The 16,539-nt window shown below is 38.6% G+C and overlaps 2 protein-coding genes across 4 annotated transcripts; both read right to left on the bottom strand.

Moving 5' to 3' along the window:
• Nucleotides 1–1,064: 1,064 nt before the first annotated feature.
• Nucleotides 1,065–7,849, bottom strand: LOC148726505 (TNF receptor-associated factor 6-like). 3 transcript variants are annotated; one of them, XM_088729065.1, is made up of 5 exons: nt 7,571–7,849; nt 6,982–7,434; nt 6,279–6,459; nt 5,375–5,574; nt 1,065–2,771 (listed from the first exon to the last, which is right to left on the bottom strand). In XM_088729065.1, exons 1-5 carry the CDS (start codon nt 7,645–7,647, stop codon nt 2,609–2,611), a joined length of 1,074 nt encoding a protein of 357 aa, XP_088585191.1. In that variant the 5' UTR covers nt 7,648–7,849; the 3' UTR covers nt 1,065–2,608. The 3 variants fall into 3 exon arrangements, 1 of the variants encoding a protein (XP_088585191.1); XR_015990153.1 differs by lacking the exons at nt 5,375–5,574; nt 6,279–6,459; nt 6,982–7,434; nt 7,571–7,849 and adding exons at nt 3,872–3,940; nt 4,707–4,990 and having other exon boundaries at nt 2,635–2,771; XR_015990152.1 differs by lacking the exons at nt 5,375–5,574; nt 6,279–6,459; nt 6,982–7,434; nt 7,571–7,849 and adding an exon at nt 4,707–4,990 and having other exon boundaries at nt 2,634–2,771.
• Nucleotides 7,850–12,126: 4,277 nt separating this feature from the next.
• On the bottom strand, nt 12,127–14,808 carry LOC148726504 (uncharacterized). Its single transcript, XM_088729050.1, has one exon. The coding sequence runs from the start codon at nt 14,601–14,603 to the stop codon at nt 12,546–12,548; it is 2,058 nt and encodes a 685-aa protein (XP_088585176.1). The 5' UTR covers nt 14,604–14,808; the 3' UTR covers nt 12,127–12,545.
• Nucleotides 14,809–16,539: the final 1,731 nt, after the last annotated feature.

Raw genomic sequence — 16,539 nt, 5'->3', positions numbered from 1 at the left:
AGAACCCCTGATTGTAAGAACCCCTGATTTTAAGACCCCTGATTGTAAGAACCCCTGACTGTAATACCCCTGATTGTAAGAACCCCTGATTTTAATACCCCTGATTGTAAGAACCCCTGTTTGTAAGAACCCCTGACTGTAGGACCCCTGATTGTAAGAACCCCTGATTGTAACAACCCCTGAATGTAAGAACCCCTGATTGTAAGAACCCCTGACTGTAAGACCCCTGATTGTAAGAACCCCTGACTGTAAGACCCCTGATTGTAAGAACCCCTGACTGTAAGACCCCTGTTTGTAAGAACCCCTGATTGTAAGAACCCCTGATTTTAAGAACCCCTGATTGTAAGAACCCCTGATTGTAAGACCCTTGATTGTAAGAACCCCTGATTGTAAGAGCCCCTTACTGTAAGACCCCTGATTGTAAGAACCCCTGATTGTAACAACCCCTGATTGTAAGACCCCTGATTGTAAGAACCCCTGATTGTAAGAACCCCTGACTGTAAGACCCCTGATTGTAAGAACCCCTGATTGTAAGAACCCCTGATTGTAAGAACCCCTGATTGTAAGACCCCTGACTGTAAGACCTCTGATTGTAAGAACCCCTGACTGTAAGACCCCTGATTGTAAGAACCCCTGATTATAAGACCCGTAAATGTAAGGCAATCCCTGAGTGGAAGGCTTTGATCTGGTTGTAAAGTATGAATTTGAAGCTCCAACATAAATCAGAAATTTACAACTCTTATATGATCTGTATTAAGACCCTTGAAGATGTGAATCAAACATAAAACCCTGAAAGTATGGTACACATTTTAGGACCAATGGGTTGAATACAATCACTTTTCATGTATTTGTTGAGAGGTCAAGGTTTAGGGTTAACACTAGTTTAAAACTTATACGAAAATGTTGCATATTCGAATCCATCGTTTGTAATATTGAAAAGCACAGAAACCCATTTGGGATCATAACTATTGTAAGTAGCAAACCTGCCCATTCCCACAGTCTATCAGGCAAAAGGCAAAGAGATTGGAATAAACCTAGTAAGCAATTAAAAGGGTCATTGCAAATAAGTTTCCAAAGTTTAATTGAAATTTATTAAAAAATTACAGATATTGAATACACTTTGCCTGGTGCTAAACCTGGACCTTATTCACTTTGATTATATTTGTATTGACAGCATTAAAATACATGCAAATAGACAAACTATTAATAATATATCTCATCACGTTTTTTGAAGAAAGAAAGGAAAATGAAGTTTAACTTGGATAAAACACTCATCTACCACTTGCATTACAACTAAGTTTGTTTGAAAAATTTATCCACGCAATATAAACAAAAAGAGTTTGATGTTTTCTACAGATTAATATTGAGATGACGACACTCAATATAGGCACAGTGCCTACTTCCTAATAACCTATGAGCCACTCATTCTTTAAGACACTCAACAAACTCCTTACATCTGAAATTCATGTCATTAAAAATAAGCAAGAGGTAAATAGTTAATGCTTTAAAAAAAATGTGTGAATTACAATATGGGTATTGAATAAATATTTCATTAAAAAGAAGTACAAGGGATAATCAAAATCAAATATTGACAACTTCTTTAGCATATTTTCCACTATAATAAAATTTCCACTCTTTGAAATTATAGGGTTACCATGAGAGACCTTTATGATGGATTAAAAATTTGCTTCTATTCCTCGTAGTATATATGTATTTATTGATTCTGGAGAATTAAGTTCCTAGTTTTTACATCAATTATGGATAAAAAGCTCTCTCTGTCTATGTGATGTATAGACTTTATCAACAAGTATTTCTGAGTTTAGCACATTTGCAGTTATTTACAATACACATAACTTCCACTCCTCTCCAACCAGATTTAATTACATGTATTTGGATGATTTAAAATTTGGTAAAATCAAATAAGGCTGAGGAGTTAACCAAACACTAAATTTGGCCTGCCCTATACTATGAATGTAACATTAACGAGTATAAATTAAAATGAAACAAAGGTAGCTTTAAATTCAATCATGTCAGGGAGGTATGAATTAGCTTAGTGTATTGCCAATTAATCCAGCCAAATCATCATGCTCATGTTCTGCAGACAAATCTTAGTTATTAAATTTGATGCAAAAATTTTGTTAGACTTTTGACATCATCTCAATATTTGTTTTCAATTTTTTTAAGATTTCATAGAGGGATGCAGTCTCATTATAGAATTGCATAATTCAATAAAAACGTGCATTTTGATGGTTCATAAAGCGAGAGATTTAGCGTGGAATTGTGAGTGGAAAATGAGGCTCAGTGATACTGTTTTGCATCTTTTGTTTTGCACTCAGGACAAAAAAAGTATATCATTGCTGTTTTCTTTACTTCTTATTAACTTTTATTCATCCATATGATTCAAGGAAAAGCCAAACTTGACTCACCAATTCCACATCAAATTGCATGCCAAAAACTAATATTGCACAAATTGCAAATTCCCTCATCAGGTAATTAATTTTCCTATAGTAGCACTTTCTAAAGTTGAGGAGTGAAGAAATTCAATTCAATTAAAATAGTATTACAAGCTTCAATTGAAATAGTGTTACAACTTTAGGATGAAATTTCTTTAATCCTCAACAATTTTGGGTACTAGCATCTCTAATTTCATTGTTGCATGTGTTGTATTTTGAGGCATTTTATTGGCAAGCCTCACCATCTTGCCTTCTGACAGTTTCACCACAGGCACTATGTAAATTCTTGCCTTGTCACCAGCTTTCCTCAAGGTACAACTGTTGATAAACGAGATAAATGCCGTTACATGACAATGAAATAAGTGTATGAAACGTTCCTAATGACATAGTCTGTCAATTAACTGCCCTGAATACAGGGTATTTAAGTGATTACATTCATTCCTAACAAGCCACCTTTTGAACAAACCAGGGCACAAATCCACACCCATCCCTTAGCACAAAAGTGCTCTTTACTTATTTCTCCCAATTCTGAGGATATTTTCGGGCAAATCAGTGCTCCTCGCCTCAATTTATGTCTACAGTTTTATTTCTTGCACATACCTTAACCACTATCTAATACTGTGAAGTTTAATTCATGGTGGGGCTCCCGCGTGCACGAAGCGCATATGGGGCAGACCCCCATACCCATGGAATAATTATGGTTAACCTCTTTTCGTTTGTTTGTCACGTGCCTGACTGAGCGTACGTACGTACATGCGTACGTGCCTTCAACTTCCACAGGTAGGGTAGGGGAGACTATCAAAATGAAAGGAGGGGTGTCTCAGGCAAGTTCTGGCATTTGCACTTCTTTTATGTTATCATTAATATTATGAACTTGGGAGCTCCGCTTTTAGGCTTGGCTAAAGCTATATATTATGAATAAATGGATTGGGAGTAAGAGAATGTGTATTCTCAAGTCTAATTTTTCTCTGCTTACCAGGCAATTATCTAACAACAAGTTACCCTTTTTGAGAGACAAAAATGAAATGTATGTGTAAATATGGCACTAAGGTCAGTCAGGGGCCCTCTCCCTCCCCTAAGTCTCCTAATGTATCTGATGTTCTTCAACTATATCAAGGTTCTCAAGTCGTTGATAATAAACTCATAAAGGCCGAAAGTTTCTAAAGAAACTGTTTGGGGCTGCGTCGTTGGGGGTAACGAAATAATTTGAATATATCGACAAAGTTGAAATGGTAAATTGGCCACCATTACGATTATAAAAGCCGACGTTTCGAGCATTAGCCCTTTGTCGGAGTGAATAGAGGAATTGTGGGTTGTGTGCGCTTTTGAAGGCAGAAAAAGGAGCTACATGATTGGTGGGAACATGGCAACAAGAAAAACACAAATAAATCAGTGGAATGAAAAGCGTTCGTTGATACCTGTGGGATTTAGACTGCCAGTTTGAAAGATGAGCTTTTGTTCAAGAGTTTTCTGGCTTTCCGGGCTACCTAGGTGTAAGGAAAGACCGCAGATTGCCATGTGTTGCTTAGAATGATTAGGTAAAAGCAACGTAATCGTAACGGTGGCCAATTTACCATTTCAACTTTGTTGATATATTCAGATAATAAACTCAACCTGTTTTAATGAAATAACTGCAGTTCCTGAAGTTTAAATTTTGGATGTGTCAATTTTTTTCATTCGATTAATCACATTTGATGCTGGTTATACCAGAATTAACGTAAAATCTTCTAGGGATAAGAGCAAGACATTAAAGTCCCTTTTTTGCTGCTTGCAAACAAACAAGGTTTGGAGCCCATTTCTCTTGGTGTACGAAGATCGTTCTGAGAAAGTGTGTGGACAAAACGTGGCCTACCCTATGGCCTACCCTATGGCCTACCTATGGCCTACCGGTGGTCAGATCTTTAAAAGGATAGCATTGCTGGAAACCTTTCAACGTTTTCCTGAGTACTGTCTTACCAACGAATTTCTTCTGTTGTTTTGGGGGCCACATTCCTATCAAAATTTCTTAACCTTCTGATAGAATAACGAAATCGAGGAACAGAAGCCGGTTAAACGCAACTTTTTGGCAAACATCATCATATCAGCTCTCCTTTCAAATTAGTGCAATACTGGCCCTTTCTTTGGAAAAAGCAAGTAAAGTTTGCGAAATGTTTACGACGGCGATGCGTGCGTGTCCCGGGGTGCTCGTTGCAAATTCAATACTCTACAGCACTTACAAAATTGGCCTGGCACGTTATGTTAGCTTTTTCTTACCTGGATATGCTCTCCGATATAACGCCGTTCCTGATTACATTTTTACACTAGCACTCCACTATATGTCACCAACTGACCGCCATTTTGCATATCCTCTGCGACGCAATTTTCCCTTTCGTAAACGACCGTTGCCATTTTGAAACGGTCGTTGCCATTTCCGAGAACAGTCGTTTGCATTCATTACAAAATGGCAACGACTGTTTCGACAAATGACAACGACCGTTTCAAAATGGCAAAATTGACCTTTTCAAATGGCAACAGCCGTTTAGGAAAGGAAATATGCCTGTGCGACCACGCAATATATTAGCCCCACCTCTCCCCTCCCCCTTAACCTACCGGTATAGTTGAGTGCTGTGATATTTGCAGTGTTTCGTTCCCTCGGACGTTGAAAATCGTGTTAGCGACCTCTTAGTATACCCTTTTGTACGCCAGCGTATTCGTTCGACTCTTACTGATTTTATTTTTATGTTCTTAAAAATCTGCCTAACGGTAGGCCATACGTTAGGCCATAGGGTGGTCCACAAGGTAGGCCATGGCCTAGGCCACGTTTTATCCACACCCTCTGACTGAAGTTTATTTGCTCTCAGTAATGAAACTAGGATACATAGGGTCTACTCTGCAGCAGCAACTGACTCTGATATGTTCATTGTCAAGATTTAGAAACTTACCTCACAGATACGCACGCTGAATCAGCACCTTGGGAGTACTGAAGATAAGTGCAGTCATTGGTGTCGACCAGGATACACCACTGTCTCTCCCACTTTTCAAATATTGGAGAGCGCATTACTGCATTCGGCTTTGCTGCGGGTAATGTCCAAGTGAATACAGTAACCATTCCATTTGGTGTTGGTTTTATGTTTTGTGGTACCTGAAAAAAGAAAATAATATACATACTTTTGAGATAAAACATATGGAAAACATTTCATGTAAAGTAATGTGCCTAGCGAGTTTCGTAAGGATTTTCGTATGTTCCTAGGCGCTCCCTATTTTTAGGAGCTCCGTAGACTTAAAGGCGAGGAAAATCTAGAGCGATGAGCAAAATGTACCACATGTTACACCAGGGAATAAGGGATTAATTATTCTATCTTTATTTCAAACCAGTACTTTGGCTATTAGTTGTCGTAATAAAACCCTAAGCCTTTTTGCAGTATTGCATCGATCGCCTAGGGCGTGGGCGAAAGACGAAAACGACGCGTACAAAACCACGATATTATGGTCAACAAAATGGCCAACGAAACGGCTCGTTACTTACAAAAGCGAATTTTAAAGAAACGGGGGCAAAAATTGATCCTTAAGAGTAGCTATTTTATTTCTTAGCTCGTGGGGGAGGAAGATTGCGTGACGAGCCCAAAGAACGTCTGCGTAGAAGGCTATTGCAACGCGAGCTTTGTTAAAAGTGACTGAAACTGTTTAATTATATATGATACATTTAAAGGAAACAAATTTCTATTGCATTAAAAACTCCAACCCAAATTATGGCTTTTTTGAGTTAAGAGCAAAAAGAAAAAAGAAAAAAACGCTAACAGCCGATACCCACCCCTCCTTTATTTGCACATTTTATCATCCACCTACCTTAGAGAGGACGTTCCAGAGAAGTTTCTGGCGTTCCTTGGTCATTAGGGACAAATGTTTTCTTTGGTTTCCCTCCATGTGTTCCTCCTTGTTTTTCCTTCGTATTGCCTTTTCGCAACCTTTCATAGCGCAGATACACATTCTTTCTCCACAATCAATCGAATGAGATGGTATTAAACTCCTTTTGAAATAAAAAGAAACCTTGTCGAAAATGACATGCAGTATTAATCATCTCACATCCTTATGCCGTGTTTTGCTTCTTACTGGTACAGCTTGTAACACCTGGCTGTTTGAGAGCTGAATGATTAATACGTTACATAACCTCTAAGCAATCAGGCTACTCGGAAACATCGGATGATATGATTCCATCGTAAGCGCATTTAAGGATAATTTTTAACAGGATAGGTTACTCTTTGGATCATCATAATTTAAAGTATACTTAAGCGTGGTGAAGGGAATTATATGAAATTAGGCAAAACAATAACGATATCATGATTACATAAAGAAATCAGCTAAGATACTCTCTTTATATGTTTGCTCTTGAGGTACGTAAAGGAATTATAGAAATCAAAAGATACCCATAATTAGAATCTGCCCTTCTGATGCCACAAGGTGATAAAAAAAAAGTTGGTATCACGTTGCAAGTTTTGCGAAAAGACAAGGCTTAACTCACATATCTTCCAAAAGTCCTATCTGAAATTACCTCGTGATATTTTGTCCACATTTAAGTGGGCAAGGCACCTCTGTAACACTACAAGTTAGATCTCCGTGTTTCTTTTTATCTTTTCTTTTGAAGCTGATGCCACATTTGCAGAGGACTTCCACCATTGGACACGTCGCTTTGTGAGCGTCTATTTGTTTCCTTTTCATGCTTTCCTGGCATTCTTGACAATTTAATTCTAACTCCGGACACCGTTCTAGGTGATCTTTGGCCCGGTTTAGCGCAATATTCTCTCCGCAGCACTTGCACTGCCCATCGACCATCCCAAGCATGGTATTCGCGAGGCGGTTTGAGCAGAACGCCGTCACAGGCTGACGGCACATCTCGCATGTGCTGGATTGCCCTTGACTTGTTTTCTTAAACATATCCACGCAGAAACCACAAAAGGAATGGCCACACGGTGTTGCTAGTTCTGCGTCTAGAATGGGATTCTTGCTGTAAAAGAGAAGGCGAAGTAAGGTCAGGAAAATAGCTCCAGGCTGGCATGTTATTCCGAAAATGGCGTGAAGTGTATTATCCATTCAAGTCACAAGTTAAATATTTATCGCAAATGGTAATAACTTCAACTTACCAAACATTACACAGGTATTCAGCTGGGATAGAATCGCTGAATGCGATGTAGTCAAAAACCGAACGAGAGTGACTCATGTTTGGTCAGTTTAAAATGGCTTGTCGTTTCTCTTCGCTCGGAGGCTCTCTCTCTTTCTCTCTCTCTAACTTTTGTTAGGAGTGTGAAGGAATAAACCGCCTACGTGGTGGAATATCAAAATTCACAGGAAACAACTTCCCTTCAACAACCAATAGGAAAGTAAACCACAGTGACTCTTGACAAGCACTCGCGCACTTTGCTAACAGGTATAAAGTTGTATTTCCACACCTTATTCAATGACAAAAAGTGTTCATGGGACAAAGATTATTTTAAGAGATACTTCCTGGTACTGCACTTATAAATGGGAAGATTGCATTTTGTTTAGATAAACATTTTCCACAGGCTGAGATCTCCAATGTCTGCATATTTTCACCATTTAAGTTGTTTTAAAAAATCATGTCGAATAAGTCATTCAAGAATACGTAGAGCACTTCTACAGATTTCGAATTATACCTTGCTTAGTTTTGGAATGACATTAATTCTTGAGTTATTGTCGATTTCATTACGACAATACTACTTTTCAAGTTTGACAAGTGCTTCGCTTCGTTGTATAAAGTTCTGTTTCTACTGAAATCAAAATTGCTTATCTAAAGTTGTGATAACCGCCGACAGTATTTGCGGTTATGTGTGGCTGGATTAACAGTAAGGGGGGTATTGTTTAAATAAGTTGTGACAACCAATATTATTGTCAGAAAATAATGAATGGATAAAATCAACTATTAACTAAGGAAGTGCGAACCTTTATTGTTTGGATGAGCAAACCTATCCAAATCAGTTTCGCTTTGAATAAACGATTCCTTTCTCTAGAACCTTTACAGTGTATAAAAGTAGAAATTATTATGGCCACCATTACCTATCGACGAAAAGGACTTTTCATTTTATTTGATGGGCATAGTTGTTCGCATCTTGTTGATACTGAAATCAAAATTATGTAAAAACCGCCAACAGTATTTCCTTTGTGTGGGTGGAGTCACAGAAAATAGGCTATTGTTTAAATACGTTGTGAAAACCCATCTATTATCACAAAAGAAATTAATGGATGAAATAAACCATTAATTAAGCAAGTGCGAGCCTTTCAGAGTTTCATTGAGCTAACCCATCCGTTTTGCTTTCAACGAATGATTCCTTACTTTGTGTCACATTGGCAATAATCATCACCTTCTGGCTATGTCAGTTTATTAAGTCGCGAGACTCACTTTATTTCAACTATTCATTTAGAGGCGATGTGCGAGAAAAAAAAAGCGAAAAATTAAGCCGAAAGTGTCGGTACGGAAATTGTTCACAATTCCAAGATTGCTTAGCCTCGCTGAGTAAAAGATATAAAGGAAATTGCCCCTTGCTGTGTTGCAAGTTTAGGAAAAGCGATGCTGTTTCCGCCTTGTTTTGGCCTTATCAAAGCCCGAACACTTCGTTTTGGGGTGAATAAAACAAACACTTTTCAAGAGGCATACTGGAGTTTTCATGGAGTTGCTAATATTTATAAGGGATAGTGCGTTGGTACTATTGCCAGAACATTTTCGAAAACGGCTTCCAGCCCGCGCCAATCTCGCCACATGTGTTCGTCAAGGAAATCCTGGATGTCCCCTTGGCGGATTCCTTTCTCCCTCTTTACGTGGTACTTGACGCGCGCCCACGCCGACTCTGCCTCTTGCGTATGTACGCCAGTAACGGGATCAACGAAGTTGTTCTGATGGACAACTATTCTGTGCATGGTCACGTTAGGAACGTACAGATGAAGGTTCCTGTACGCAGCCCAGTCGTCAGTGTGCACTTCTGACCCAGGCAGGAGGACCCTTTGAAGAATATTGGACAATGTTCGGCGGTCTCTTCTCCTTACAACTTGCAAGTAGCCGCGACAAGGACTGTGTTCCGTAGAGATCACGCCAAACACCCACACTTCATCGCTGGCCCTGCGACCTCTTTGATACTATAACGATTAAATTTTTAAAACGGAGATTTACATTGGCATTCATGCTTGTCAAAATAACGATTAACTTTGACTTGATGCGTGCGAAATCAAGCACCCTCCTGGCATATAAACCCTCCTTCTTACCAGATTTAATGGCGGGTGTTAGGCGTTCTTGTATCATGGGCACGGTAGCCAGAAAAACGGACAATTCTTCAACCTGGCTGTGCTCGCGAGCCTACGGGCTCATGCAATTTTGTTCGTCTTTGAAAAAATTTACTCGTGCTTATTTATTCCAAATTGCACTCGAAATCATGTGATTACCTATACAAACAAGTGATGAGAGGAACAAACTTATCAAGTTGAACTCCTTGAGCCCCCTGATAAACACACAAATTCTCATCACTGGTCCCCACACATTTTCTTAGAACAAAATGGTTGAATAAACAACGCGCGCTTCTTAACGTTAACTCGCCCTTGCATTGCAGGCAATGACGTAAACTATTGGAAAGAGACATTTATGTAAAGAAAACTTCAACAGTCAAGCATGCATATAGCACACATCACAGTTCACACCATGTTATTGACATTGTGTAATGCTATTTACTGTGGTATGTTGGTCTTAATATGGTTACACATGTTAGCAATGCAATATGGACATTATTTTGGTTTGTTTTAGTTGACATTGTATGTTGTTAGCCTGCCAATTATATGTGTGGAAGATTCAGATGAGGTTTTTTCTCAGTAGCATCTACTGTTATAATAACTGATAGTGAAAACAATTCTAATGAAACATTTGTTTGTAATTTTAACACTGTGTATTGTTAGCTTGTAAATATAAATGTAACTATAGACAAGATAACCATACCTTCTCATCTGTCTGGACAAGGAGTTCGTATAACCCTATAGGCAACGATATCAGACGAACTGAGGAACATTATCATTGTTACATTCACTATAATGACGGAGCATTTTATCTACTTCACTTCTAGGGTTTTAAGTTATAATAAAGGGTTCTTCCTGTCAATAATAGTGTGTACATGTGTCCTTCCCTTTCCCGGAATTCCCGCTTCAAACTGGTCTCTTCATTGCCCATGCAAAAACACAACATCTGTTGAATCTCTAGGTTGCTTACGACCTCAACAATCTACTCTTTATTCGAGCGTCAGGTCCAGGGCGAGTCTGTACACCGAAAGATGATGCGCTTGCCATAATATTGACAGTGTGCATGAAAATATCTTCCTGAAGTCGCAAACTAAACCCAATGACCCACGGATGAGAGTGCTTGGCTATAAGAAACTGTCTTCGTATTGATGTCTCTTTCCAATGGCTTACTTCATAACACGCCATGCGATGCAAATCACACTTCTTGAATTTTTACTTTTCCCTTGAACTTGCCTCCGGGTAAGAGTTTATCGTTTACTCCTTAAGTAAAGAAAGTTCCTTGAAAAGGTCTTGTAGATCGAGTTTTTGTGGACCATCGTCACTTGAAATATGGCTAAGAAATATCTTATCTCGAGTTTTTTGTAAAACTGATCAATTTCTTCAGATACTTCCCTTGCGCTGTTTACATAGCTTGCCGCCATCTTGATTTGGAGGTCAGCGAGCCTCGATTTCTTGAGTTCCTCAAAATGGACCAAAAATCCCCGATAAAAGTACATTTCTGTGTAAAAGGTAAGCTGTTTGCCAGAGCAAGCACCTATCATACTTCGCTGGTTTGAACGAATCCAGTTCAGCGCAGCAAATAAAATGAATCATAGCCATCGCCGAAATCACCCCAGGAGTTAAAAAAAACCTCGTTTATTGACGAGAAAAGAGGAATTTTATGATTAATAAGAAAAAAAAAAAAAACAACAAAAGCATCGTAACACAACCAAAATCGAAGTTTTGGGGGTTTAAGAGACAAAATTCAGAAATAATGGCTTAGTCTATCATGTGTAGAAGGACTTGACATGTAGCGAGTAATATTGTTTTCAATTTTTTCTTAGAATTATAGCTCACTCTAAGCTTTTCCTAAGTTATCTTCAAGAGAGCTCTTTTTTTTTTCGTTACAGAAGCCACGAAGCAGTCTGATGAACAGAAGAGCACTTACCATAAATACACCGAATTGTGGACAACAGAGAGGATGGAGGGAAGGGGAGGAAAGGGGATGGGGGGGAGGAGGGAAAGGGGGGGAAGGGGGGGGAAGGGGGCGGGGAGCTTCAATTTCTTTATGTTTGTCGCTGAGAATTGGTTAACAACTTTCCTATAGATGACGCGAGGACTGCCTTAGATGAATCCAAGTGTAGGATGAAGGAGACCCATGCGATATATGGATGCGGAGTATTTCCTGCACAGTCTAGTCGAGGAACCGAGAAGCAAGCCAGAGTAAACTAAAGAAGTCAGTTTTACATTGAATCATTGGCTAAGTGAAAACATAGTTTTTCTCTTACTAGTATCACCGATTTTCTTCGAGAACTTTCTACTTGATTGATCAACGCAACGCAGAAAAAGAGTTGTGGCTCCTAACCCTGATCAGAATTACTGGGATAGGGATCAAAGAATGGTTTAGGAACTAACTGAGACTATCAACTTCCCAGCATCTCTACGTTTAATTACATTGAAATCGCTTCAAATCTAGACCTGCACGTACCTGACTCTCCTTGTTCACACTTTAAACAAAATACAATGCAGTCAAGATCGAACGTTATTGACTATCTACAATTAGGAGTGTTAGCAATCGATGAGTAACTAGACCATTGCCATAACTTTGTGAAAAAGTAGAAGTAAGATATTTACAACGTTAACGAAGCAACAATGAATCGGATGATTGAGGTACGTAATCTTGGCTTAATTGAACCAGTAATGAGATATTCACAACATGTGTTCTCCATTATCTGAAAAATGTTAGGATACTTGATCTAAAAACAGCACCTTGGAAGCTTAATGCGATCATTACCAGATAATTCATAATACACAGCCCATAACATAATCAACTGATAACATTAAAGACTAAATAGTAGCAAGCTCCATGTAGTCTTCATTTACTAAAATCACTTCGTCGTTCTTCGCATCTATGTCTCTCTGTTCATGTCCACGAGTTGTCTTAGAAGATGCACGGATAAACTTTTCCACAAGTTTAGGAACTTTCTCTTCAATAACCGTTGCTCGCAATTTTTTCTGCCATCCTCCACCAACGTACATAGCGACGATCTTTGGAAACGATAAAGTGAGAAACGTCAAGAGAGTCTTCATCAAAGGCGTGGTATTAGAGCTGGACTTCATGGTCAAAGAAAACACAATCAACACAGAAGACACGAGCAATGTGATCTTCAAAATTAGTATACAGACACGTTCTCTAAGGGGCATAAGCTCCTCACATGCCATATCGAAGAGCTCTTTTGGAATTGCCATCATGTTGTCGAGTTCGTGTGGAGTAATGGGTAATTTTAGGAGCTGATCAGCTGATCTTGAAATTTTGTTGCAACGGTACAAAGCCAGGGAAAGCTCGTGGTATACTTTCGTAAAAGAGCTATAGCTTGTCCAAACATAATAAAAAACAAAAACGAAACAAGCCACGTAAGGAAGATGTTCTTCTGAGAAAGAAAGCGCGAAAAAGCCTACTACAGCTTTCAGAGTACCGACAGCTGCAAATGATAAAAGCATAGAGATAGCAAAAAATGAAGCGAATGAGAAGAGCATGTTTATGAGGTTGAATAATGAACTAGATATCTGTGAATTTAGTGAATTTACATAGGTCAGCCTGTAATCAACTATGCTCAAGGCTGCAACAGGAGATGTAAAAAAAATTCCTGTTAAAGCTAGTATACTTATCATAATCAATAGCACTACTATCACAACTGGTATACAGAGCAACAGAATGATAAAAAGTAAAAGCCGAAGCACAGAGATTATGGAAACTCTGCAGGAAGGAATAACTGAGGCGGACGTTTTTACATAATTTACCAAATGCGTGTTAAAAATCCTCCAACATTCTATAAAGATCAAAGGTTGGAGGCGTAGATGGTTTAAAATGAGTTGAGGAAGTTCATCTTGACAGGAAAGGATTGTTGGCTTAAAAAACTTACAGATAAAACAAGGCTTTGTTCTCGTTGACCTTTTCAAATAAAATGATATGTAAAAAGCCTGAATACAATAACAAAAACCGGACACTATGAAGTTTCTTCGGAACCATTGCATTTTAAAAATGCTAAAATTTTCGAAATCAGAGAAGATTATACTAAAAAACAGAAGCGGAAGAGGTATGATAAAAATTCGCAAAAAAAATTTTCTTGTCTTGTGCCAGATTCCCTCTTGTTTTGAAAAGAAATAATTACCCGCTAAGCTACTGAGACTAACGGGACTTGCGCCCTCAAGAATGACATAGGGAACGCCATCTTGCAAGATCTCCGTCGGGTAGAATAGACAAAGGAAGGCCAGGGAGTAATACATGAAAATTGTGAGGAATACAACGGTGAAGAAATATAAAACCTGCTCAGGCCATACTCTGAGCACCAAAGCTCCTTCGGCGCTGTTGGCCCTGTCTGATACGATGGAATTAACGCATTCATCTGTTTCCACAGCACGATAACCGATGCTATCAAATTCAGCTTCGAAATTGATGTGATGGCAAAAGGCGGAAGAACGGCTGCTGTAATTCTTAGGGCTTGAAACAGTTGTCTTCGCTGGTATCAAGGTACAATTGACGTGTATTTCTCTGTGTTCTATATAAAGAGATGCATTTATCAAGCTTTTATTCGATGTCACCGAGGGAAAGAGTCGTTTGTTTACCAAGCAGACTTGACAATAATTAGAAGCGAATTCGGTTGCGTTAACAGAAGTCTCGTTCGCGCATTTGTCGCCCACTTTCTTGTAACGTACACCAAGTTTGATCATTAGGGTTATTGAGGTCTTCATTTCTCGCTTAAGCGGCGCTAGATCAGCCTCGTGGATAGAACAACTCCAGTCACATTTGATGTCACTGACGTGGCTGTACGTAAACGAGTTGTCCGCGACGTGAACCAGAGCAACTATCAAAATTGAACTCCGAATTTTGGAAATTGATAGCATCCTCAAGATTGACAGATGTCCACGACCGACTAAATGATACTAAAGTTGGTGAACACTCAATTTTCCCTTCAAAGAGAAATTCTTGATGATTTGTAGGGTTTACAAGGACTGCACAAGCTGATGATATGAATTCGCCGAATAAGCATAATTCACTCTCTCTTGCCTCTTTACAACTGTTTACACAGTCACGGTTAAATTTGGTAATTGAAACTGAAAGTAAAATAATGTGACTGGAAGCAAACTGTGGGGGAGGGGGTTGATGGCTCTCGAAACCTCTCGATCATTAACAATAACATGTACAGGAAACAGAACTTAAATCGAGGGTTATAGGAATGAAGTCGTCAAAATTAGTGAAATTTGAGTTCACAATGTTCCTAAAACAGTATGTTGCAGAATAATTCAACCTACAGAACGAACATCACAATCCTACGAACTCAACTATTTTATTAAACAACGCGTAATATTCTCAATAAGGAGCGACTCCGGCTTAAAGGTAGAACAGTAATTATCCTTAATATCCTTAATAAATTAAAGTTATTGAAGCCCTCTACAGTCCATATCTTAGCTCACCACTGACTCAACTAATCGCACAGTTGTCTTCACATTCAGGGAATGAACAATCTTCCATATTAGCTCTCTCTCTCTCTCTCGGTATAGCTTTTAGCTGCTTTTTAAACAGTCGCTTACTCCCAACAACTAAAACTACTATTCCTACACGACGGAGTCTTTATATACATTTATAAAGTATTCCAGAAAAGCTTACAACATAACTATCCTGGTAGTTTTACAACGTAACATAATGAAATGTGCTAGAAAGTTGCATTGTGTGACAACATAACAGTATGAAATGTCACGTATGCAAGTCGGCGTGACTAAACATTCTAGAAATTTCTAGACACTTACCTTACAGTTATTATTCACAACAAGTATTTCATACGATAGGAATTTCACGAAGAATGCACTAATGATAGACTAACCTCATTCGAGGGAAGGGCCATGCGTAAAAAGGCTAAAACAAAACTTTTTAAAGTCATTTCTCACGATTTCCAAGTCACATTTTTAGAGATCAAATCATGATAGAAACGCTCAATGAGAATAGTTAACTGAAAAATCATCTTCTTTAAATGATTATCTTAAGACTGAGGTTGTGAATTAAAGGCTCAGTAGAAGAGATTGTATAGTTTGGAAGGAATCTTTTCGATCAGAAAAGAGAATTCAGTCACAATATTGCCTATATCTCCTCCCATTGCTGCGAAGATGTTTTTTCTTAATTCTATATGGTGATTCCTAAGAATTGCACTGCACATCCTGTAGTGCGCACAAAAATCACGTAATCAAGCGAATAAGCGCGCGCACATTCCAAGAACACGTATTGTTTTTCAATAAATGAACCAGGTAAAGAGGCACGATGGTTGTTAGCTCATGAACGAGCTCGGTGAGCTACATTTTTTAAGGGAAAAAAAAAGAAATAGCTAAAAGCGTGCACCGCCGAAGCCCGTTTCTCGATGATGCAAATTATGACATTGTGGGCAACGACTCAAGGAACGTTTTGAGTCGATGTCCTCTAATTATACCATATATACGTTCGAGACTTTCTACTCATTAAGTTCTTTCATGTTTCAATTTAAAAACCCTAGCTTCTAGCTGCCTAAAAATCTACCGTGAACCGATGAAACGACGTGCGTGATAAGTGCCACTGACTTGCATAAATGGGGTAAGTTTCGTTCATCATATCTGTTAAATAAACACGGTGACCTATCTTTTTTCATTGTATTTTTCGAAACGGACTTAGGCAGGAAACATCTAAGAAAAGTTTATTTTTATTAATGAGCCTAAGAATCACCTTAATCACATTAAAACTTCAAAACAAAGATGGACAAGTTAGCAAAGCGTTATGAGTTAGTTATAGTCCCTATTGGAAAATAAAACTTAAAAA

The sequence above is a fragment of the Stylophora pistillata genome, chromosome 7 (genome assembly GCF_964205215.1).
Source record: "Stylophora pistillata chromosome 7, jaStyPist1.2, whole genome shotgun sequence".
Taxonomy (NCBI): domain Eukaryota; kingdom Metazoa; phylum Cnidaria; class Anthozoa; order Scleractinia; family Pocilloporidae; genus Stylophora; species Stylophora pistillata.
Note: the sequence above shows the minus strand (reverse complement) of the source record. Positions and strands in the feature narration are given on the sequence as shown.

Coding starts and splice junctions, on each gene's coding strand:
- LOC148726505 (XM_088729065.1), bottom strand. CDS start 7,647: ATGAGTCACTCTCGTTCGGTTTTTGACTACATCGCATTCAGCGATTCT. Junction 7,435..7,570: donor GAATACCTGTGTAATGTTTG/GTAAGTTGAAGT, acceptor TCTCTTTTACAG/CAAGAATCCCATTCTAGACG. Junction 5,575..6,278: donor TCTGGAACGTCCTCTCTAAG/GTAGGTGGATGA, acceptor TTCTTTTTTCAG/GTACCACAAAACATAAAACC.
- LOC148726504 (XM_088729050.1), bottom strand. CDS start 14,603: ATGCTATCAATTTCCAAAATTCGGAGTTCAATTTTGATAGTTGCTCTG.